Source organism: Cebus imitator, unplaced genomic scaffold (assembly GCF_001604975.1).
Source record: "Cebus imitator isolate Cc_AM_T3 unplaced genomic scaffold, Cebus_imitator-1.0 Scaffold161, whole genome shotgun sequence".
Classification (NCBI taxonomy): Eukaryota; Metazoa; Chordata; class Mammalia; order Primates; family Cebidae; genus Cebus; species Cebus imitator.
In genome coordinates, this window is record NW_016107476.1 from 3,520,603 (window position 1) to 3,546,383 (window position 25,781).

At 33.8% G+C, this 25,781-nt stretch overlaps 1 protein-coding gene across 1 annotated transcript in view; it reads right to left on the reverse strand.

Annotated features, from left to right (window-relative positions):
- Window positions 1-25,781, reverse strand: part of LOC119473473 (cilia- and flagella-associated protein 47-like) — a 73,316-nt gene that overhangs the window by 15,547 nt on the left and 31,988 nt on the right. The window contains exons 4-13 of the mRNA XM_037743993.1: window positions 23,731-23,869; window positions 20,767-20,995; window positions 19,128-19,288; window positions 17,362-17,489; window positions 14,847-15,082; window positions 5,307-5,496; window positions 4,249-4,462; window positions 1,480-1,632; window positions 628-808; window positions 434-530 (exon numbers count right to left, since the gene is read on the reverse strand). Of these exons, the coding sequence (XP_037599921.1) occupies window positions 434-530; window positions 628-808; window positions 1,480-1,632; window positions 4,249-4,462; window positions 5,307-5,496; window positions 14,847-15,082; window positions 17,362-17,489; window positions 19,128-19,288; window positions 20,767-20,995; window positions 23,731-23,869 (1,728 nt within the window). The remainder of the gene's footprint in view (window positions 1-433; window positions 531-627; window positions 809-1,479; window positions 1,633-4,248; window positions 4,463-5,306; window positions 5,497-14,846; window positions 15,083-17,361; window positions 17,490-19,127; window positions 19,289-20,766; window positions 20,996-23,730; window positions 23,870-25,781) is intronic.

Here is a 25,781-nt window from a genome sequence, read left to right on the forward strand (position 1 = left end):
AGAGAAGAGAGAAAAAGAAAGAAAGAAAGAAAGAAAGAGAGAGAGAGAGAGAGAGAGAGAGGGAGGGAGGGAGGGAGAAAGAAAGGAAGGAAAAGAAAAGAAAGAGAGAGAGGGAGGGAGGGAAGGTGGAAGGAAGGAAGGAAGGAAGGAAGGAAGGAAGGAAGGAAGGAAGGAAGAAAGAGAAAGAGTAACTGCACATGGGCATGAGAGTGATGGCAGCATTCTAAAATTAAATTATGAAGGTGGTTACACAACTTTAAATTTACTAAAATTCATTCTCTCAATCATACTTAATTAATATGACTACTCTGAGGACCTCTTATATTTCCAAAGGTGATACATGCACACTTTAAATTTTATGAAATATAAATTATACTTGAAGAAATTTTTTTAAAAAAAATAAAGGCTGTAGTAGGTTTTTGTGTATTCTCACCAACAATTACTTGATGAATTTGCTTTGGTGTCAAAATTAGACTGCAGTCATGTTTTTCCTGGAGTGTGGATGGGTCTGATTTAAGTCTTTTTATAATCTGTAAAAAAATCATATTTTTCCAGAATTATTCATTATTAGCAAAAGCTATTTTAAGAATTCTCATGGAATAATCAAATGTAAAACGTTACACATGCCTTTCTTTTGAGTGACTGCTCCTCCTGGGATGCTATACTCCTTGTGGTTAACAATTGTTTTGCTTTGATTGAATTCTCTGCTGAAGGGAGCTTCTCTTCTATATCAGCTACTGAGAGTGCAGGTGACCTTAGACCTGACTCTAAGCCTATGTCTGTATCATTATATGAATGCCTTTTCTCCCTATAAAATTAATAATAACAATAATCAGTAATTGCAGTCAAGTCATTCAGAAAATACATCTATAAATTCAAGCATTTACCATAGCGCATCTTGCTGCTGTCTCACTCATATCCATGTACCCAGACAGGTGCACTACTCTGCATAAAATTGTCCTCTGTGGAGGAGACCCCCTCCTCAAACACCTCAAGGAAATTATCCTAATACCTGCCACACCCAAGGACAGCCAATGACTGATATGGACCACAAAAGACAAGCATCTTTGGCTCAAGACAGGAACAACCATTTGGTAAAATTTAGTCTCAAGAGACCCTGGGCATTATGCTGACTGGAAACTTTATTTGAAATACATCTTTCCTCAGCTTTCACTCCTTCCCTATATTGTTTCCCTCATCTGTACAAGTTTCCCTTGAGAGCACACACTCCATAAATCATAGGCACTGGAATCCCCATCTCAAGATCTGCTTCTGGGGAAATTCATCTAAGACATCTCCAAGTCAAAAGGTAACAAAATAAGTAATTATAGTTAAAGCAGCTCACTGTTTTGCTTTTATTGTGTATTGAAATGTCATTTAAAACATCTAAAATAAAAAAGAAACCAAAGAGTAAAAAAAAAAATTCTGATTCTGTAGACACTATGATCCATTGCATATTGTTTGAGGAATTGAACATACCTCTCTGCTCGTTTCTGCAAGCGTATACTTCTTAAATAATTAAGATACATTGAATAATACTTTGCATGGTATTTCCTTCGCTGTTTTTCACATATAGTACATGCAGAATCAGGATTCACAAAGTTAAATCTTGGAACAGTTATAGGAGTGGTTCTGCAATATAAGCAAGTCATGTCAATATTTTCATATATGCATTTGTTCAATCAGTATTTATTAAGAGGCTCCTAGCCAATTTCTGTGTCAGGTGTTGGGTGTGGAATGGCAAATAGGATAGATTCTAGTCCTTCCCCTCGTATGCTATTCTATATCAAGACATGATTGCATGTAGAACTAGAGTGAAGCCTATATTTTCTTAATCTAATAAAAATCCTTTGTAAGGTCACTAGGATGTAATGGTGCCTATGCTAAACCCGTATTTGAATAATTAGTCAGATAGGCAATTTGGACAGTGCTAGATTACACATAAGACTCCAAGAAACTAGATCTGAATCTGACTAGTGGTTTCTAAAAGTTAACTCTTTTTAGATCATTATGATCAAAATTAGGGGGAAAATGTAGAAAAATGAATCTTTTTGCTAAAAATGCTACCTCCTTTAAACTTCACAGCTTATGAAATAACTATCAACAATAAATCTATATAGAGAAAACAATTCATAAAAGAATTGTGAATTACTTTATATCTAACATTCACTCAACTAGGTTTATGCTCTTCCTTTTTATCCACCATACATTTTCAATAAAAAGTAATGTGCAAGTATTCACACCTTCTGCATTTGGTCTACCTCAATCTTCACCAAATGTTCTTAATCATTAAGATGTTCACCCTCAATAATTAAAACATCAGTATGAAGATATTAGTCACAAAGTCAAATGAAAATTAATTTTTCTTCTTTTCTTCAACAATTCCTCAATGTTTACAGTAACGGCATTAACTATGTTAAATACTTCAAGAGGGTGTAGAAACAAGACAGGAAACAAATATTTTGTTGTTCAAAGATAACTGTTGATACTTAAATTTTCTTCAGGCCCTGAGACACTTAACCATCTTTAGAACCTAGAAATAATTCCCATATATATATTTGAATTCCTGAGATCTCTAACAAGGAGAGAGGCATAAGGAAAGGAGTAGTGGTGTAAATGCTTTAAATGAGAAAGACCTATTAACATATCTAAATCCTTATCAGTTCCTTAGAGAAACATCTAGAAATACCTCTGCAGCTTAAAAAGATAAGTTTTATAAAATATGCAAAGTACAAGGGACATAAATTACTATGGAAATAAAATATTTTTCCTCATTTATTTATTCAAAATAATTTACTAAGTGCCCAACATTGTTCTAAGCACAACGCATTCTGCAGAGAAAAATTCCTACCTTATTTTTTTCTCAAAAATTGAAAAGGTAAAATGCATTAAAATAAAATAGAAATTACAATTACCAACAAGTAAATATACTATAAAACTTATTTCATTACTTAAAGCTACTAATTGTTAGCCAGAAAACATAAGGACTAAATATTGTCTTAACTATTCATATGAAAAAAGTGTTCATTGAGAAAAATGGTTATGGTCAGGGGATAAATAGTAAAAACCAAGCCTTGTTTTTAAAATTCTGCTATTTTTAGATCATCTGATTAATATATATAGAAACAAAATAATAATATTAACACATTACATCTCTATATAGATACACGTGCATAACCTTAAGAAAGAGTTGAAAAAGATGCATAAAAAAATATTGCCAGAAGCCACCACTGCAGGGTGGGAGCAAACAGAATGATATATATTATATCTTTTTTATAATATACAATTATATAAAATGCAGTCTAAGTGGTTTTTATGGTTCTGTGTTTTATGGTGCTCATCAAGTAACAGTTTTTAAAAAGGCTAAGTTGGTTGGAATTTGTAAAACAATGATATACTATAGAAAAACCTGGACTTTTCCAATTATAGACAATAAAACAAGTAGGTCCTAAAAACCAAATGGTATTGCAAGAAAATGTCTGCAGAATTAAGTGAGCTTAATGACTAACCAAAGCTAAAAAGACAAGTGCAGAAAGTCCAGAGCCATTGCAAAGTTTAGATACTTTACTAGTAGCATACGAGCAGGCAGAAAAAAAAATGCATTTCAGTCTCAAATGTGTAAAAACTATTCATGGGCATAGGGTCCAGATAAGCATGTTGAAATGCCTGGTTCACTTCTTACTACCATTGGAAAGTTAGTAATTGATTTGAGATTTGGATAAATATAAACTGAGGTTAAACACTTTTTATCATCCTAATTGGGGAGGTTTAAGTTCACTTTGTGAAAGGTTATTTAAAATGTGTCTTTGAAGGGGTCAAACAAAGATGATGATGATTATGATAACCATGATTGTTTCACACAATTTTATTTTTAGCTTAAATAAACTCAAGCTGTCAACCATACTTAATAAACATTTCTACTCTGAGGACTTGTTACATTCCCAAAGGTGATTGTTTATATTTTTCTTCTATACTTGTCAACAGCATATTTTAAGAATATTTTATATACCATTCACTTCCTGACAAGTACATAGGAGAGGTGAAAAGAGGTTAGATAAAGAAAACACAGTGGCATTCAACAACCATCTCACTCCATGTTAAAAAAAAAAAAAAAAAGGAAAAGAAAATTGCAGTTTTGTTATTATTGCTATCATTAGTGTTATACAGTGGGATCTGATCACACCTCTGCATGTCATGTTGTCCACCATGCTTTTCAAAATTTCAGGTTTTTATAATATTTCATGTTACCTAAAATGTTTATGGTGGTCTGTAGACCTGATAGTTGCAGTTCCATCTTCAGGAAAAGGTAATAGCACATCCTTCCCTGACTCTCCACATGAGCGACGATTGTGAGTGCATTTTATGGTGGACTTAAGCACTGATAGAGGTGCATAAGTCTTGCATTTTGCCAAGTCTTCAACTACAATCTTTTCCGCAGGATTACGGATCACAGGCGATATACCTTTTATAGAAATGAATATTAAGTTTATAGATGGTATTTTTAATGTCAACTTTATAAGCAATAATCATGAATTAATTAATACACTAGATAATTGATTCTAACTTAAATGCTCAACTCCTAAACACATTTTGAAAATACAAATCATTAATTAAAAAAGACCTACACAGCACAATTTAGCAAAATAATAAAATATGAATAATAAAAATGCATATATAAAAACATAAAATATGATAACTTGAAGGATTTAAGTTGGCCCATATGAAAGTCAATTTTTTGTCGGTTAAAAACAGTTGACTATCAGCAACTTCATATAGTTCAACATATAAAAGATAAAGAGGAATTAGATAAAACAGTAGCAACAAGTAAATCCATGGAATAGTCAAAAACAGTTTATATTATAGACTCCTTCAGCAACCAAACTAAGAAGAATAATATATATAAACAATGAAAAAATTAAATAAACTGTATACATCACTAAACCAGTGCTACGTAAAGTGCAATCCTCAGAATGGCAATAATGGCAGTGTCAGCATCTACTGGGAACATAGTAAAAATGTGGGTCTTTGGACTGTAACACAGAGAAGCTTAATAATCATTGCTAAGATGTAAGCCAGTGATATGTGTATTAACAGGCCTTCTAGGTGATTTCAATGCATGTTAAAAGATGAGAACTCCTAGGTCAAACCACATCATATTATATACACATACGTATATATACACACACAAGTATACACACACACACACACACACACACACGTTGTGTGATTAAGCAATTAGCATATTAAAATAATCTTAATTTAACAACAATAACAACAAAACCAAGTGGCATTACACAATAGCATACCAGGAATAATTTTCCTCGCAACTTCCATGGTGGGAGCTTTGCAGATGCTGTTGAAATCTAAAGATACATGATAGAAAGCTTTCATTGATAAAGACTGCGAATCTTCATCTGCCACTAAACCAATGATCTCTAACATCTGTTTCACTTTGAAGACTCCAAGTTGATGTGGTACAAAGGAAAACGTCACATTCTAAAATAAAACAAAGAAACAAACAAGATGAAAAGTAACCAATAATAAACTGGTTGAAAAAAAGTTAAAAGCAAAAGCAAGTCTTAAAAAAAAACAAAAAACAGTTAATAAAATTTCAAGGAAAGCTAGTTTATAATGGTAATATGAAAGTACTTAAGTACTTCACATAGCATTGACAAACTTTTAAAATATTCATTATCAGAAAATTATTTAAGAAAAATTAAACATAATACCAAAGCACTTTCAGAATGGTGGATTAAGGACCTCCAAAAGCCTACTTCTCCAGAAGAGGAAAGAGAACACTGGCAATAAAAATTGTCAAAATGAACTATTGTCAGGTATTTGAAAACACCTAAAGGCTCACAAAAATCCAAGGAGTATTTACTTAAAGAAAAAAGATTGAATCTCTGAAGGAACAGAAGACTGCCACTTTTACTTGATGGAGTCCCATTCTTTAAAATGTAGCTTTGCAGTCACTTTGAAAAACAACAGCCTTGCAACTGTGGTAGCTGAAAACCATTAGACTAGTAGCCAAAGGAGGGAAAAGAATGAGTTTGGAACACTCCAAAAGCCTCACTAGTAGAGGCATGTACATATGTGTTTTGTAACACATGATTCAGCGTTCACCCTGTGTGAACAATGCTCTCTCCAGTGCTTTGTCAAATATATAGTTATATTTTACTCTGTGTATGTGCATGTGCAGCAATTTTTGAACATCTAAGTAACTTGAGGTGGCATTACCATTTAAGGCTAAAAGGAGGCTATTCATAAATAAATGCACAAATAGAAAAATTTAAAAATCACTTAGAACAAGATATTCAGATGGTATTTGAAAAGCTCTGAAATCTAGATTGCATCTGCAGGACTTTGTATATTCCCAGAAAAGAATTAAGAAAGCACTCATGTCTCATCTATAGCTGAATTTGAATTAAAGACTAGAAAGAGTTGTAAACTACTTGACAGAATATTGAAGACATGCCCCAACATACTTACTTATACAGAGGCTCTGGATATAGGCTGTGAGACTTATTGATTCAAAGAATTTAAGGGAACCTCTGTCAATCATTAGCTGAACACTAAGTTAACTGAGTAGAGACTTTATTGGCTGCACACAATAAAGAAAAAGCTTTCACAGAATTCCTCTAGAGAATCACTAAATAAAGAAAACAACAACAAAAAAGCACAACAAATACTGCAATGCTCTGATTTCCATAGTTGCCAAATTATATTATTTAAAATGCCCAGTTTTGTACATGGAAAAAAAATGTGAAACACTCAAATAATCAGGAAAGTATAGTCAATACCTAGGAAAGATGCAGTTCATAGACAATGTCCCTATGGAAATCCAAATGGTGAATTTATTAGACAAACATGATAAGTTAACTACTGTAAATATTTTCAAAGAACTGGAGGGAAACAGATCAAAAGAATTAAAGGACGTATGTGTACAATGTCTCACAAAATAGACAATTTCAATAAAGTGCGGAAATTATAAAAAAAGAACAAATAAATGATCTGGAATTGAAGAGTAACGTAACTAAAATTTTAAATTTACTTAAGGGACTCTAGCAGATTTGAACTGGCAGAAAAACTAATCCATGAAATTGAAGACAAGACATTTGAAATTATTCAGACTAAAGAGAGATACATAGGGATAAAGAATAAAGAACAGAGTCTCAAGAGACTTTTGGGGACACCATCAAGCATAGTCACATGTGTATGATGGGAGTCTAAAAAGGAGAAGAGAGAAAGAAAAGGTCAGAAAAAATATTTGAAGAAGTAATAGATGAAAAGTTCAATTGATTATAAAGATAATATACATATCAAAGAAACTCAACAAAACCCAAGCAGGTTAAATCAAATAGATCCACACCTAAACACAACAAAGTCAAACTACCAGAAACCAATGAGAGAGAATCTTGAAACACTGCAAGAAGAAAGGTAATCATCATGTGAGAAGGTTTATTTAGACATGAAGCGCTAACTTCTTATCGGAAACTCTGAAGGCAAAAAGCAATGGGGAGGTGTGTTCAAATATTGAAGGAAAAAGACTCTAGATGCAAAATTCTGTAACCAGCACAACTATCATTCAAAATTGAAGTATAAATTAAGACATTTCCAGATAAATATAAATGAAGAGAATGTATCATTAGTAGATTTGCATTATAAAAATATAAAGGGAATTCATCACAATGAAGTAAAAGAACACTTGACAATAACTCAAATTCAGAAAAAGAAATTAAGAACACAGGTAAACATAACTACCTACACAGATAAATATAAAAGTATAAACTTACTTTTGTTTGCAATACTTTCCTGCTCCTATCTGATTTAAAAAGCAATGTATACAGAAATAAGTATTAGAGTATGCATGAGCTTTTAAAGAATAAGCACATATAATTTGTATGACGAGAATAGCATAAAGAGGAGACAATAAACAATTCTATTGAAGGAAAGTTTTTGAATATTATACAATTAAGTTGACATTAATGTGAATGAGACTGCATTACATAAAAAAAATTAAATGTTTTTAAAGTTTAGTCAAATAAATTATGAGGAAATTAAAATGGCATATTACAAAATATCTATGTAGTACAAAATAAAACAGTAATGAAATAATAGAAAACGAGGAGGATATGTAATTACAGAAAACAAATAGAAAAATAGCAAATGCAAATCCTATGTTACTAGTAGGTACGTTACATATAAATGGGTTGGCACACATTTACCTATGTAATAAACCTGTATATCCTGCACATGTACATCAGAATTTAAAATTAAAATTAAAATTTTTGAAAAAAGTAAATGGATTTTCTTTACATTCCTTTCCCCCAGCTCTATTAAGGTATAGTTAATACATAAAAATTATTTGTATACAAATATATAGTATTTAATATGTAATTTAGAATAAATTTTGAAAAGATTAAATGAAGCTAAATAATATATCCTTACTGTTTTGTGTTGAAAATATTTATAGCCCCTTAGCAATTTTCAATTACACATTATTATTAACTATAGTCACCATGCTGTACAATAGACTCTCAGAGCTTATTCATTCTGTCTAACTGAAATTTTGTATTCTTTGATTGATATCTCATTAGTTTTCATCCACTATTCCTGGCAACCACAATTCTACTCTCTGCTTCTATGAGTTCAACTTTGATTCCACATATAAGTGTGACCATGCAGTATTTGTCTTTCCAAGTGTGTCTTATTTCACTTAGCATAACATCCTCCAAGTTCATCCATGCTTTGCAAATGACAAGATTTCCTTAGTTTTTAAGGCTGTATGGTATTCACACACACACAGACACACACACACACCACATTTTCTTTATCCAAAGGGAATGAAATCAGCATGTTGAAGAGATATCTTCACTTTCATGTTAATTGCAGCATTATTCTATAGCCAAAATATGCAATCAATCTGTTCATCAATAGATAAACGAATACACATAAATGGATTACACTGTACACTCAGAAAGCGGAGATTGGTGGAGTAGGCAAAAACATATAATCTACATATTGCCCACAAGAGGTACACATTGTATACAAAGATACAAATAGGTTGACAGTGAAAGGATGGCAAAAAGATATGTCATATACAAACAATATTCAAAAGAGAGCAGGGCACCTATAGTAATATGAGACAAAATATATATTGATAGAAAAAGTTCTACATTTGAAAAAAGAACATTTTATAATGATAAATGAGTCAAGACATCAGGAATGCCTATTATAACCACATATGCGCCTAATATGAAAAAACTGATAGAAGTGAAGAGAAAAATAGGCAATTCAACTATAATAGTGGGAGACTTTGATATCCCACTTCCAATAATGATAACTAAGCATATGATCAACAAAGAACAGAGAACTGAAAAACCAATTAGACCTAAAATATACCTGTAGAACATTTTACCTAACTACAGTAGAATGCACATTTTTCCAAAGCGCACATTTGCACTTTGAATGAAACTTTTTAAATATAGACTATGTTAGGTTACGCAATAAGCCTCAATCATTTAAAAGGATTGAAATCTGTGCAGTCTGTTTTCCAACCAAAATGTAATAAAATTAAAATCCATAAGAGAAGAAAATGTAAAAAATTCACACATTTTGGAAATTAAGCAATAAACATCTAAATAACCAATAGATCAGAGAATAAAACTACTAGGGGAATTCAACAATATTTTAAGATGAAGAAAAACTAAAACACAACATACCAAAACATATGGAATGCAGAAAAAGCAGTGACAAGATAGCAATTTATGGTTATAAATAAATGTATTTTTTAAAAAGATCTTTAATTAATAATCTAACCATCCACCTTATGAAATTTTTTTAAAAAAGAACAAAGTAAGTTCAAAGGGAGTAGAAGGAAAGGAATAATAAACACGAAAGCAATAATAAATAACAAAGAGAATAGAAAATGTTAGGGAAAAAATCAGTTCTGAAACTATGTCTTTGAAATGATTAACAACACTGAAAAAAAAATTAGCTATACTTAATAAGCAAAAAAAGAGATGATTAACTTTGCTAAAATCAGGAATAAAAGAAAGGACGGCCAACTTTACATCAGTAAAAAGGGTTATAAGGTAATGTGATCAACAATTGAATAACAACAAATCAGATAACCTAAATGACATGGGGAAATTCTTATAAAGAGAAAGACTTAAACTACTGAAACGAACCCAAGAAAAAGTAGATAATATGAATAGCCTCACAACAAACAAAGAGATTGAATTAATAGCCAAAAAATTTCTGGCAAGGAAAATCCCAGGACAAAATGGCTTTGGTGGTAATTTCTACCAACCCTTTAAAGAAGAATTAGTGCCAATCTTTCACAAGCATTTACAAAAAAATTAAAAGAAGACAGTACTTCTCAATTCAGTCTGTGGTACTGGTTTTATTCTGATACCAAAATCAAAATATTTTTTAAAATCTCTAGTCTTATGACACTTATGAATATATATATGCAAAATTCCTCAACTAAATACCATCAAACTGAAACCAGCAAAATGTAGAAAAGATTATATACTATGTATGAGTATGATTTCAAGTTTAACATCTACATGTCAATGTAATGCACCATCTTAATAAAGGACAAAACCACATTATCATTTTAATAGACACAGAAAAAGTAGTTCCAAATACAATGCATTTCCATAATAGAAACATGCAACAAACTAGTAATAGAAGGGAAGTCTCTCAAGTTTATAAGGGCAGCCTATGAAAATCTTACAGCTAAAATCATACTTAATGATAAGAGACTAAATGTTTTCCCCTTAGATCAGAAACAAGACAAGATACCCCTTTTGCCATCGCTATTTAATATTGTACTAGAGGTTCTAGCTAGGACAAGTAGGTAAGAAAATAAGTAAATAAAATGAATCCATGTTAGAAAGAAAGATGTAAAATGACCTCCATTCACAGGTGACATGATCTCGTATCCCAAAGAATCCACCAAAAAACCACCAGAACTAATAAATGAGTTCAGTAAAATTTGCAGAATACAAGGCCAATATGCAGAAATCAACTGCATTTATATACACTAGCAATGAATAACCCAGAAATAAAACTAAGAATTCAATTTCATTTACATATCATCAAAAAAGGATAAAATATTTAGAAATAAATTTTTCAAATAATTACAAGACTTGCACACTGACTACCACAAACATTATTAAAAGGCATTAAAGAAGACCTAAATAAGTGTAAAGACATACAATCTTGTGGATCACAGGATTTAATACTGTTAAAATGGCAATATTCGTTAAATAGATTTACAGATTCAACACAATTCTTATCAAAATTCCAGCTGCCTTTTCTTTTCGCAGAAATTAGCAAGCTAATGTTAAAGTTCATATGTATTTGCAAGCATCTCGCATTAGGCAAAAGTCTTCTTTAAAAAGAAAAAATTTGGAAGGCTCATATATCCCAAATTCAAAAAGCATCATAAAGCTGCAGTAATTACAGGTCTGGTACAGTGGCTCACACCTGTAATCCCAGCACTTTGGGAGGCTGAGGCGGGCAGATCATTTGAGGTCAGCAGCTCAAGAGCAGTCTGGCCAACATGGTGAAGTACATTGTCTCAAAAAAAATAAAAAGAGTTACAGTAATTAATATATCGTGGTACTGACATAGGATAAATACAGATAGGCAAAATAGAATTTTTAGTCTAGAAATCCTTACATTCATGGTCAATTGATTTTTTTATATATGTGACAATATTCTGTGATAACTTGACATCTCTATGAAAAAAATACATTTCAACCTCTGAATCACGCCATGTATAAAAATAACAAAATGGATAACAGATTTAAAAGTTTGAGCTAAAATTCTTACTGAAAAACATAGGAACAAAACTTAATGAACTCAGACAATATATGACCACTTAGATATGATACTAAATGCACAAGAAACAAAAGGAAAAAACAGATAAATTGAACTTCATCAAAATAATTGGTTTTATCCTTCAAAGGAAACTATCAAGAAAGTGGGAAGACAATCCACAGGATGGAATCAAATATTTGTGATTTCTGTATCTGTCAAAGGACTTGTATTGAGAATGTATAAAGAACTCTTGCAATTCCATAACAAAAAGGCAGACCAGTTAAAAATTAGTAAAATACATTCTATTAGTTTTCTATTTTGGAATAAAAAATTACCAAAAAGCTTGTTGACTAAAATAACTGAAATTTCTTAGCTTACACTTGTCAGAAGGCTAATACAGGATGAAAATCAAGGTGTCAATAGGACTGTTTATTTCTGGAAGCTGTAGCAGAGAATCTGCTTTCTTGCCTTTTCCAGATTCTAAAAACCATCCCATTCTTCGGCTTATGCACCCCAACCCCTTCCGCCCTCAGAACCAGAAATCAATGGACAGTAAAGTCTTCCATCACTTTGACACTGACATATTTTCTGTCCTCCATTTCCACTTTTAATGAAACTGGGAGTACACAGCGTTCACCTGAACAACCCAGGCTAATTGTCCTATTTTAAGGTCAGTTGATTAACAGTCTTAATTTCAAGTGAAACCTGAATTAGCCCTTGCCATAGAACATCACATGTTCATAATTTCTAGAGATTAAGATAGAGATATTTTAGGGGGCCATTATTCTGCCTTATTATAGATATGCATAAATATTTCTCCAAAGAAAATATACAAATGGACAATAAGTATATGAAAAGATATTTGTCATCATTAGTTACTGAGGATATATAAATGAAAAGCATAAGGACATGCCACTTTGCACCCATTGGGATGGCTATAATAATAATTAAAAAAAGAAATACATTAACAAGCGTGGGAGGGCATGGATAAACGGGAATGTTTATTTATTGCTGGTGGGAATCTAAAATGGTATAATCACTTTGGAAAACAGTATGACAGTTTCTCAAAAAGTTAAACATACAGTTTTCATATGACCCCAACAATTCCATTCTTAGGTGTGTTTCAAGAATATTAAAACTTTCTCCACACAAAAATTTGTACATGAAAGTTGACAGCAGCATTATTCATAATAGCCAAAAGGTGGAAACAACCCAAATGTCCCTCAATTGATGACTGGTTAAACAAAAGGTGATATATCCTTACAAAGGAATATAAATTGGCTATAAAAATGAAGCATTCATACATATTACAATGTGCATGAACCCTGAAAACATTATGCTAAATGAAAGAAGCCATACACAAAATGCCATATATAAATATAACGTTTATAGAAAATGACCCAAACTGGAAAACCTACTGACTAGAGAATAGATTAACATTTGCCAGGGGCTGATGAATGAGGAGAAGGGGAGACTGCTAATGGGCATGGGGTTTCTTTTTGGGGTGAAGAGAATGTTGCGGAATTAGTGCTGATGTGTGCACTCTCTGAACATATTAATACCGCTGAATTGTATACTTCAATATGTGAATTTTATGGTATGTGGATTACATATCTATAAAGTTGGTATTTAAAAAGAATAATCTTATCACATTTCTAAATAGTCAAACGCTCTTTGACCAGTCAGTGCAAGTCACAATTGTCCAGTGTCTACCATATTTCTTACATTCACATTTTTACTAATTTGAAAAGGATTAGTGTAAGAGAAATTCACAATTGTAGAGGGTTAAAAATAATATTGCGGAATTAGCTATCAGATATGTTTTGACAGATGCATATTGTACTGGAGAAAAATAATTGAGTGGGTAGGTTTAAGAGCCTTGGATTACAGGAAATCTAGGAAGCAGTTAAAAAGAAAACATTCAGTATAAAGTGGTTAACATTCGTTGCTATTCTATGAAAACTGATTACAGGCTATCCAAATTTGGAAGGAGAGAGTCATACTAATGAAACAGTAAGAGATATAAATAGGAGCTGCATGTGTATAAACACATATACAATAGTTCTTAATTGCAGTTGGGAGAAAGCTTCCTTCAATAACTTTATAAACTGCATCACTGCAGTGGAAGAAAGATGATAACATAAGAAACTGAGGAGAAACTGAATGCACTCATGTTTGCTATATTTAAGGCAGGGTTCAATAAACTTTTTCTGCAAATTCCCAGACAGTGAATGCTTTGGGCTTCATGGGGCATACAGTCTTCTCACAACCAGTCAACTCTGCATTTTGTGTGAAAATAGCCTTAGACAATAGGTGAACAATACAGAGTGGCTATATTCCAAAAACATTAATTACCAAAACAGGCATCAGGCCATAATTGACCTATGCACCATAGTCTTTTAACCCATGGTTTAGAGGATATGGAAAAGAGTTATCTGTGCAGCAATGAAAAGAAAAACAGCTCCTGACAAGCAGAAGCTGATCTAGTGCTCACAGGTATGCCTTGTTGTTCTCTTTTTCTGCTTTGCACCAGCAGCACAAGTTCTAGGCCTGTCTGGTAAATATCACCAGTTTCAAACTTCGAAATTCTACTCAAGCTTCAAGGTCTGGCTCATACTTTACTCTCCTATGAAGACTTTTCTATCTGGTTAGAAGTAAACATCCTGTTATCTGAGTTTCTATATCACCTTGTTACAACTTTATCTTAACATACTTTGCATTCTCCTTAAGCCATACCTACCTGTGTCTATGTCTAACATCCTAGAGGAAGTACCTATGTTTTGCATTTCTTTAAATTCCCTAGTGTCAAATGCTTTCACTGGCACATGACAGTCACTTAACAAATCACTATGGATTCTATGAGTACTAATACAAAAGTTTTCATAACTAGGCCACAGAAGAGAAACTATTTATAAACACTGGTAGAACAAATGTTGTTTCTAATCCTCTGCATAGCATTTTAGCACACCTTAAAATGTTAACTGCAATGGAAAAGCAAAGAAAAATTATCTTACCACGATGCCGCCCTGATTAATCCTGCCCTTTTCAGGTTCAATTTTAAAATGTGCGTTTCTTGGAAAGTAGTATATCACAGGAAGTAATTGGCATTGATTTTGTATGATAAAGTGAATTTCTGACCGTTCACCCATGAAACAGGGTTTAAAATTCAGAACTTTTCCTGGATCAAACTGTAGTAAAACTGGAATTCCTGATCCCGTCAGCGCTAATTCCATTTTCTGAAGTTGCTCATCTGTGAAAGCAAGAATAACTGTTGAACATAAAAAGTGTTTGGGGAATCCAGAATATATTTGCTTAGTCCATTTGTTGTCTGAAAGACCTAATGCAAATTGGGTAGCTCATTCAATCTTTTCTTTCAACAAAATTATTGAGTGCCTTCTCTGTGTCTCGCCTTGGGGGTACAGCAGTGAATAAAAAAGACAACATTCCTGCTTTTATGGACTTTGCATTCTAGTGAGGTGACACTGACAATAAACAACCAAATAATGCTATATGTTTACACAGCATTTTGTAGAAGATAAGTATTATGGGTAAAAGTAAAACAAGGTGAGACAGAGTACAAGGTCTTGGGAATTCTGTTTTATGTAGCAATGTCCAAAAAGGCCTCTCTGATAGGGAGATACTTGAGCCAAAGATATAAAGGGAGTCTGGAAAAAATATGTAAAAAATCTAGGAAAAGTATATTCCAGGCAGAGAGAACAGCAGGTACAAATATGCTAAGTCAGGAAATTGTCTGTCATGTTCAAACAACTTTAAAGAATCAAATACAGCTAGAGGAGAGGAGTAGAAAACTGGTGAGAAATTGTCAAATTTTAGATATATTTTTGAGGGTAGACTTAAGAAGATTTGCTGATACATTGGCCACAGAATAGGGAAATGAAGAAGTGATAAAGAATGACTCTAAGTTTTTTGTCTTAGCAACCGAAATGACGGAATTGCCATTTCATGAAATAAGAGATTGAAGGAGGAGTTGGTTGTGGAAAAATCAGGAGTTCTGTTTGCGACATGCTAAGTTGAGATACCTAGTAGATATTCTAATGGAAATGTCTACTAGGCCACTCTGCATTTACAAGCTTAGGAGTGAAGATGAAGGAGGAAAAAGTGGAGACTTGAGGAGAGAATAAAAGGTATGTGATATTCATTTCAGATTGTGTAAGAGTGAATGAATGGGTAAATGCAATAGGAATGTCAAACAGCTTAAAGAACTCATTTGGGATTAGTGACTGTAGACACAAAGTGAAACCTCTCAATACGTTTGTGTGTTTTTCTCCAACACAATCAGCTTCCCATGTGCACACCCAATGTAGATTCAAAGTTGAATTTCACAGAATTAGAGGTTTTTCAGTCAGACACTATGGGAGACAGACCAACAGACACAAGTGTACATGAAAAAGAGTAATTATAATAATGGACAATTGAATAGAAGCTGGGAAAAAATATAATCATGAAGCTTTGGGGAAACTAGAAAGACGACAGCAGAAGAACAATTTCGCAGAGAGGGCAGTGTAACTAGAACCGAAGAAAAAGAGTTTGTATTTTTTCACTAATGCTCTTAGTAGCCAATCTTAGACTCTACGTTACCTTTAAGGCAAACAAAGTAACTCCATCCCTACCTATTCAAAACTGGATTTACCTGCAAACTTTGTACAAATGTGGAATTGCCATTGCTGTATGGGATTGGCAGACATAGCTCAACATCACAAAACATGATATAAATAGTAACAGAACAATCCACTTCTGCCCAAGGAATACAGTTAAATCCTGCTCCATATCACTTATACCAACATACCCAATTTGCCTAAATATCCAGCATGATGACCTAACCCCTCCTTGGTATAGCTCACTTTCCTGGATTTGATTCATAACCTTCCTAATTCTCTATTTTCTCTTTCATCTGTCTTGCTAAGCTGAACTCCAAGTCCCATTCCATTTTTTTTCCTCACTACAACCAACCTAATATAACCTGAAATGGAAAACATATAAGGCATCTTGACATGTGGCCTGCAAAACATGTACAATTACCAGTGTCCAATAACACTAGTTATTGGTCCTGCACCCTACTAGCTAGATCTTTTTTTTTCTGCTCCTATTTGTAGATTCTAAGAGAGCTGAAGGTTTAGTAGACATGGAATGGGTCATTTGTGCCCATACCAATCCCTAAGAAAAAACCTAGGCACACATAGAAAAAGAAATCAGGGGTTTTTTTGTTTTGTTTTGTTTTGTTTTATTCCTTAAACTCTAGATCATCATGTTTATCTAAAATCATTTTAAAATTATAAAGTAAGCTAACTTCTAACCTGGAAAATTACTACGCAAATAATTGTGAAGTTGACTTCTTTCCTAACATGCCACAGATGACACTTTAAGGTCTCTTGAACATGTTTGCATTTTTGTTCTATTCAATAATTATAAATTTTATTAAATTGTCTCTACAGATATTGATGTTCAAATTTTTAAACAATTTAAATGTTTAAATTTAAATTTTGATAATTTTGTTAATTTCACACTTACTTTTGATGGTTTTATCATTATCATCTCTCAAAAATCCATCTTTACTTCCTACGGACTCAAATCTCAAAAAGAGAACGTAGTCCTGCCTGTATGAAGGTCCAATATCCTTTTTACATTCATCCGTAAGTCTGTAAAAAAATCACAGTGAGTTATTTTTAAAGTAAAGGTGGTACACTTTATCACCTTGTAAGAGGGAGTATCAACTCAATCTTTAAATCTACGCAAGCAAGTGAATGCTAAGGAATGAAAATACAACTGTGATCCATTTTCCAAATTTACTGCACAGCCAGAGAGATTTGCCAGAAGAAGGCTACAGGGTATAAAGCTTAGAAAAATGAGTTCATGCCAACATTGTAAAGACAAGAGTAATTTAAATTTACCAAGTCTTCAAGGTCCAGCTCAAATGCCACTTTCTCTGCAAAGGATTTTCTTTCCAGGCAAAATTCACCTCTAGCTTAGGAGTCTGATTAATTCTTTACAATAGTCCATCTTACTCTTGGGCGTAATAAAAAACATTTGTTACATATTTGACTTCTCCAATGTACTAAGTGCATATTGCCAGCCACGCTTTCATTGTGGACAAGTAATTTGGAGAACAAGATTTGCTAACAGTTAAATTTTGTTCAAGGGAAAAAGGAAAGGAAGTCTAGGAGGAAGGAAAATAGGAGCAAAGGTAGAGATGGGTTATGTCATAGGTCTGCTCATTGGCTATCTTTGTCTTACCTAGAGGTCAGCTCTTCTAGCAGTGCAAACTCAACTACATTTACAAAAGACTGATATGTAATATTAAATATGAATACAAATAGTATGTTCAAAACATGTTTAACTAAGACTTCAAATCGTACACATACCTACGATCTTATGCTAGACTCTCCAGGTAACCTGCTACCATGAAAAAGAATAGAATATTTGAAATTTCAAAGATCGTGTATTAAAGAGAATCTTATAGTTTCACCGAAGAAATTACTTGTATGAAGGTATCATTAATAAGGCAATTCTGGATTTACATATAGAACAATTACTTGATTTTTTAACCTCTTTAAATTACAGCAAGCTCTATCTTCAACAGGTAATCGATGTTACCAAGCAACCCTATTCCACAAAAAGAAGTACATTAAATATTACCCTCTCAGAAACAAGGGAAAATATACTTGCAATTGAATCAGTTCACACATACTGAAATCTATCAAGGTATCACTGAAATTGCTATTATATATTTAAAACAGCATGTTCTTCAAATTAAATAGCAAAAAGTTCATGGAATTATGAAAAATGTACACTAGCTTACGTGCTAAAAGTCTGTATGAATTTCAGCAAACAAGTTTGACTGATCCCAGGAAGGTGCTATAGGTTTAATACTTATGATAGTTAGCAATAACTTTGCCTTAACAGAAGCATTTCATCCTCTTTGGAGGGGCCTACAATGTGCTGCATGCACCTGACAATTCGTGGGGACAACAAGGTCTTGACTACACAAACAATTTGGGGCCACATTCTAAAACAACTCAAAACTTGTGCTTCCTCCACCCCATTTCCACAAGGTCTAGGGAGATTTTTAAGTTTCCATGAAGTACTTAGAACCATATTTAGAATTATTAGAAATATTACTAACCATGTTAGAAACATCTAGAACCATGACAAGCAAAATCTGATTTCTGCCTTCTGGCAAGTTTTACTATTATAGTATTAAAGTGAATCTGATTAAAGTACGGTTAGTCTACTTTCCATTAATACTTAACATTATAATGAAATTAATTTTTGCTTACTTTGGGCTGAAACAAAATGTAATTACAATCTTTTGATAAGGTTGTAAAGTCCCTTCATTAGGAACACAGGAGATAATGGTAGTAGTATCTATGTCCTTTACTTTTCTTATGGAGGTGAGACTATTTAAAGCAATATCTGTTCTTTGTCGAATATTCGTACCCTGTAATACAAAGTCAGAAATAAATGAGTATTAATGCAAAACACAAAAATTTTTTTCAAAGAGGTTATAAAATAATTATTGAAATTCCAGAATCAAGGAAATAGCAAATATATATCTTTAAAGTAACATTTATACATAAATTTGGCCAAGGCACATCATAAAATGGCAACAAAAGCCAAAATAGACAAATGGGATCTAATTAAACTTAAGAGCTTCTGCACAGCAAAGGAAATAATCATTAGAGTGAACTGACAACCAACAGAATGGTAAAAAATGTTTGCAATCTACCTATCTGACAAAGGGCTAATATCCAGAATCTACAAAGGACTAAAGTAGATTTACAAGGAAAAAAAAAAAAACACTTTTCTAAAGAAGACATTTATGAGGCCAACACACATATGGAAAAATGCTCATCATCACTGGTCATTAGAGAAATGCAAATCAAAACCACATTGAGATACCATCTCATGCCAGTTAGAATGGCGTTCATTAAAAAATCTGGAGACAACAGATGCTGAAGAGGATGTGGAGAAATAGGGACACTTTTACACTGCTGGTGGGAGTGTAAATTAGTTCAACCATGGTGGAAGACAGTGCGGCGATTCCTCAAGGATCTAGAAATAAAAATTCCATTTGACCTAGCAATTCCATTACTGGGTATATACCCAAAGGATTATAAATCATTCTATTATAAAGCCACATGCACACGTATGTTCATTGTGGCACTGTTCACAATAGCAAAGACCTGGAACCAACCCAAATGCCCATCAGTGATAGACTGGATAAAGAAAATGTGAGACATATACACCAGGGAATACTATGCAGCCATAAAGAATGATGTGTTCATGCCCTTTGCAGGGACATGGATGAATCTGGAAACCGTCATTCTCAGCAAACTGACACAGCAACAGAAAACCAAACACCACATGTTCTCACTCATAGGCAGGTGTTGAACGATGAGAACACATGGGCACAGGGAGGGGAACATCACACACCGGGATCTCCTGGGAATGGAGGGCTAGGGGAGGGACAGTGGGAGGCGGGGAGGTTGGGGAGGGACAACACTAGGAGAAATGCCTAACGTAGGTGACGGGGGGGATGGAGACGGCAAACCACAATGTCACATGTGTACCTACGTAACAATCCTGCAAGATCTGCACATGTACCCCAGAACTTAAAGTACAATAAAAAAAATTTTTGAAAAAAAATTTAAAAAATTGATGAGAACAGAAATACCTTCAATTAGCCATTGATCTATAAGAAGCACTTGTCTGATTTACTTCAGCTATATATTACCATAAATGTTCACTTAATTTGTGAATTTTTTGAGGTTGCCATTGGATACATATGAAATCAAATTTATCTGCCCATATTAAAATGTATTTTGAATAATTAAAAAGCTTGTTGGTTATTAGTAGATTTAACACAATCTCTTTTAAATCATAATACCTGATATCCCCATCACACCATTTACTTACCAGTTCTTCTCCGACGGCATCATCTTGTATAATAGCCACCCAATTTATGGGCTCTGGGCTATTATTGTATATACGTGCATATTTAAGTTTTGATGTTCCGAAGTAAATAGTACCAAATCGTAAGCATTCTAGCCTTTGGTCATGACTTGTGTGTAATAATTCAATAATCTGCTCAACCACATGAGCTTTGATACTCAAGAGCGTCTCAGGTTGATCTTGCAAAAGCACTCTACAAGATAATAAAGTATGCACAGACATATATATTTTAATTAGAATTCTAAATACTTTTTCTCCTACAAATTTTGATAAACAAAAAATTTATAGAACCACATTATAATTAAAATTCAGTAGCCTAAGAGTAGTTCCTTTCACTTACGTAGCAGACGTTATCAGTTTCCTCTGTATATCTGAATCTACACAATGGAATGGCATATGTGCATGCTAATTCATTGTCTTCAGGAAACAACAAAGTTGTAAAACAATCTCATGAACTGACCCCAGAAACAACTCAATGGCATATTCATATTGCCAATTATTTAAGTGATTTGTATGGTTGCCTCTAGTTCTCAATTTCTGAAATTCTTTTATAATTCTTATCTCCCAAGTCCAACAGCTAATCTTATTCCCATCCTTACACCTCAATTCCTTGCCATTTAAAGTATCTCAGTAAAACCCACTGCTGGCTGGGTGTGATCTCACACCTGTAATCCTAGCACTGTGGGCAGCCGAGGAGGAAGGATTGCTAGAGTCCAGGAGTTTGAGAGGAGCCTAGGCAACACAGTGAGACCCTATCTCTACAAAAAATATACTTTTTTAAATAGTCAGGCATGGTGACACACACCTTTAGGTCCAGCTACTGTGGGGGCTAAGGCGGGGGAATTGCTGGAGCCTGGGAGGTCACGGTTGCAGTGAGCCATGATTGTGTCACTGCATTCCAGTCTGGGTGACAGAAAGAAATCTCATCTCAAAAGCAAAGCAAAACAAAATTCCCACTTTTTTGCTGAAATAATTATTTCTCCATTAAACTTCACTTCTCAGATGAATTTCAATTCCTTTGGGAACTGCTCTTTCATTTTTGTCCCTCTCCAGCATAAATACAATCTTTCAATTTAGGCCCATCAGATACCACAGATAACTGACTACTCCACAACCATCACCTAAGCCCTTATCTTACACTATATCCTATAACATTGGGCATTGTTTATTCCACCTCTTTACATATTACTCCTCCCTTTGCTTCCTTGACACCAGAATTTCAATGTTTTCTTTTAACTCACTCAGGCCCAACCTTCTCACTCTTCTAAGACTGGAAACTTTTTGAAATTTGATGAATAGTTAACACGAATAGTAATGTTTTTGTCTAACTCTTTCTCACTCTACTCTCCTTCTCAAAGTCATTCTCAACACTTCTGTTTCTTCTACCACTTATACACTGACGATCTTGAACCCTATACAGGCTGAGTATGCCTAATATGAAATTCATACTGCTCCAAAATCCAAAACATTTTAAATGCTGACATAAAACTCAAAGGAAATGCTTATTGGAGCACTTCAGATTTCAGATTTTTAGATTAAAGATACTAAACTAGTAATTATAATGCAAATATTCTAAAATCCAAACAAAATTTAAATTTAAAACACTTCTGATCTCAAGTATTTTGAGTAAGACTTACACATCTAAACCAAATTTCTTTCTGGGGCTCAAGATAATTTAGTAAGCCCCAGCCAGCTCCACCAGGAATCTGAAAAGTAAATCCATTCCAACATGTCAAAACTGAATTTAACATCTTCTCTGATAACCCTGTTCCACCTCTTACCTTCCTTTGCTACAATCAGTCACCAAATCTAGTCAAATCTAACTCCATAGCCTATCTCCAATTTGCACACTTCTAACAGTCTTCTCAATTGACCTTACCTCAGACCTTTATCATTTTCCTCTTGCTTTACTATAATTTCTAGTCAAGTTTCTCACTCCGCATTTGTACTCCCTGGTCTGTTTTGTACACTGCCACTAGCATGACCTTTCTAAAATACAAATTAATCATGATACTCTCCTTCTTAAAACCCTCCTACGACTTCATAGCCCTCACAATAAAACTCAAGCTCCTATCAGGGCTCACATCTGTTTATCATATATTTATGACAGTGACCTTCAGTTAAAAAATGTATGTTACATTCCAATGCAGAAATACACACACACACACCAAAAAAACAAAAAACAAAACAAAACAAAACAAAACAAAAACCAACACAACACACACACTCCACAGATGCATTCTGATATTTTTAATTCGTTTGTTAAAAATACTGGTGATGGCCCATTATATTGATTGCACATTCTACCAATGAATTGAGACATACTGCACAAAAATGCTGAACTACATAGCCCTTAAAACTAGACCATTTCCTTCCTTTTTTCTGATCTTGTCTCCTGTCATTCCCCTCCTCCATCTTTTTAATTTTACATTGCCACCGATCCCTCGACATGCAATATTGTCTTTTTGCCTCAAGGATTTCCAGTATGTTACTTGCTCTGCCTGAAATCCCTCCTCTATGCTACTCCCATCACTAACTCCCACCACCCCAACACACACACAGACACGCGTATGCACGTGCACACACACACACATCCTAAATCACATCACTGCTCTTTGCCTGGCTAATTACTACTCACCAATAAGTATTTGATTCAACTATCACCTTGTTAGTGAAGCCCTTCCCTGGTCCACTCTCTCACCTCAATGAAATTCAAAATAGAATATCCCGTTATGTGTACCTATATGCCATCCTCTAGTTCTTCGTATTTCTTAAAAGCCTACTGCTTGGCAAATAGCAGGGAATCAATGAACAATGCTAAATGAAAGAACAAAGAAGCTAACATACAGTTGAAGGCACATCTGAAGGGTTAAACAGAAAAGCACTGAAATACATATTAGAATTTTTAGAACTGCAATATATACTTACATTGCCTTTTCATCTACAATTCTTGGCTGGTCTGCACAGAAATCCACTTTAATAATCAGTGATGACTTAGCACCTACAACACCACTAGTTGGAAAAATGAGGATGGGTAATTGGCCACGGTATTCTGCATTAAACGTGCCTAAAGGGAATAAAAGCAGTTAGTTTCTATCTGGACCCTTACAATGTTACATTCACACTCTCTCATTAGGGGACCAACATATTTTAAGGAGTAGACCAAGTTTGCCTAACATGTGGCCCATGGGCCACAGGCAGCCCAGGATGGCTATGAACACAGCCCAACACAAATTCATAAACTTTCTTACAACATTATGAGATTTTTTTGAGATATTTTAAACTCATCAATTATTGTTAGTGTTAGTGTATTTTATGTGTGGCCCAAAACAACTCTTCTTCAAATGTAGCTCAGGGAAGCCAAAAGATTGAATATCCCTGGAGTAGATGGTCTACAGTGTACATAGAACTAAGGCTTTAATTGTAAATCCAGTCTCTAAGGTCACCCAACAAATATGATCCTGTTGTTAGAACTCAACTCTCACCAATAGTTAAAATGTATTATCTGCTTACTACATTCAGACACTTATGTTAAGAGCTCTGCATGTTATTTAATTTCCATATATAATCTATGATATAATAGTTTCAATCATTACCTCCATTTTGCAAATAAGAAAATAGAAGCTTTGAAATGTTGAATGACTTGTTCAAAGTCACACAACTGCTATGGTAGATTAGCTTGTTGAGCACAATTCTTCACCTTTTTCCACATTTGTATCTTTACCCTATTGTTCCAGAGTTTCTCAGTGCAGGGCTGTGGGTCAGCAGGTTGGCTCTGCTCCACATTTGCTCATTCTAGGTCATGGGCCAAAAGGACAGCAATTACTCAGGAGAAACACTTCCCACTTCCCATGGTAGAAGTGCATCTAGGTTGGAACAGGCACGCTGTCAATCCACCCGCATGTAATTGGCCAAAGCAAATTTCATGATCAAGCCCCTTGACTTTGGAAAGTTTTCTCCTGAGTAACTGCTGTCCTTTTGGTCCATATCCTAGAATGAGTAAATGTGGGGCAGAGCCACCCAGCTGACCCACAGACATGCAGGGAGAAACAGAACAGGCCCAGCTGCCTCAGATTGAAGCAGAGCACCCAGCTGAGCTCAGCCTAGATCAGCCAAGTTCCAGCCAATTTGCATACACATGACCACGCGACCAATTAAAAAATAATTGCTGTTTGAAAATATTTTAGGGTGATTTGTTATACAGCAATAACTACTACAGTTAGTAACTAATGAAGATGAGATTTTCACTTGGATATTTCTGACCACAGGTTCATACTTATAGTTACCACCACTCCCCAGGAGATGAATTTAACCAGTTCACATAGGATAAGGGCAAAGATGAGTTTCTGAAATCATATCACATATGAGAAAAAGGCTACAAAGATTCTTATTCTGAAAGCAGAAATGGCTCATAATTTATGGTAATGTTTTATGCCTATATTAGAGCATGCAGTCTTTGAAATCAGATACAATCTCTTTTTTATGTCTGCGGTCACCATGCCCTACACACTGCTTACCACTAAGCAGTACTTAAAATATGGCCAAAAAATAGAAGCAGCCAATCACTAGTCTCTTTATTATCATTATAACATGAATGAGCATGCTGCGAAAATAAACAGTTTTGCAAATTCTGAATTCACCAGTTTTAAATCACATCTGATGACATTTTCCAAAAGTATTCATTTAATTTAGGGAAACAAAATGTTAGCACAACAAAAGTAATGAAAATATAAAAAAGACAATATTTGAAAACACAAAGTAACTAACAACATTGGTTAATTCAATCATTTTATAGATGTGCTAATAACATAATATTTAAAGTTAATTTTCTATCATAAGTAAAAAAATCTATAAAATTATGTCCATTTCAAATAAATAGGTATTATTGACTCAATTCCGTAAGAAAAAAAAATGGTATATAAATTTAGTTAAGGCTGAGTCAGTTAAAGTTTCCTATATTGTAACCATTTAGACATAAT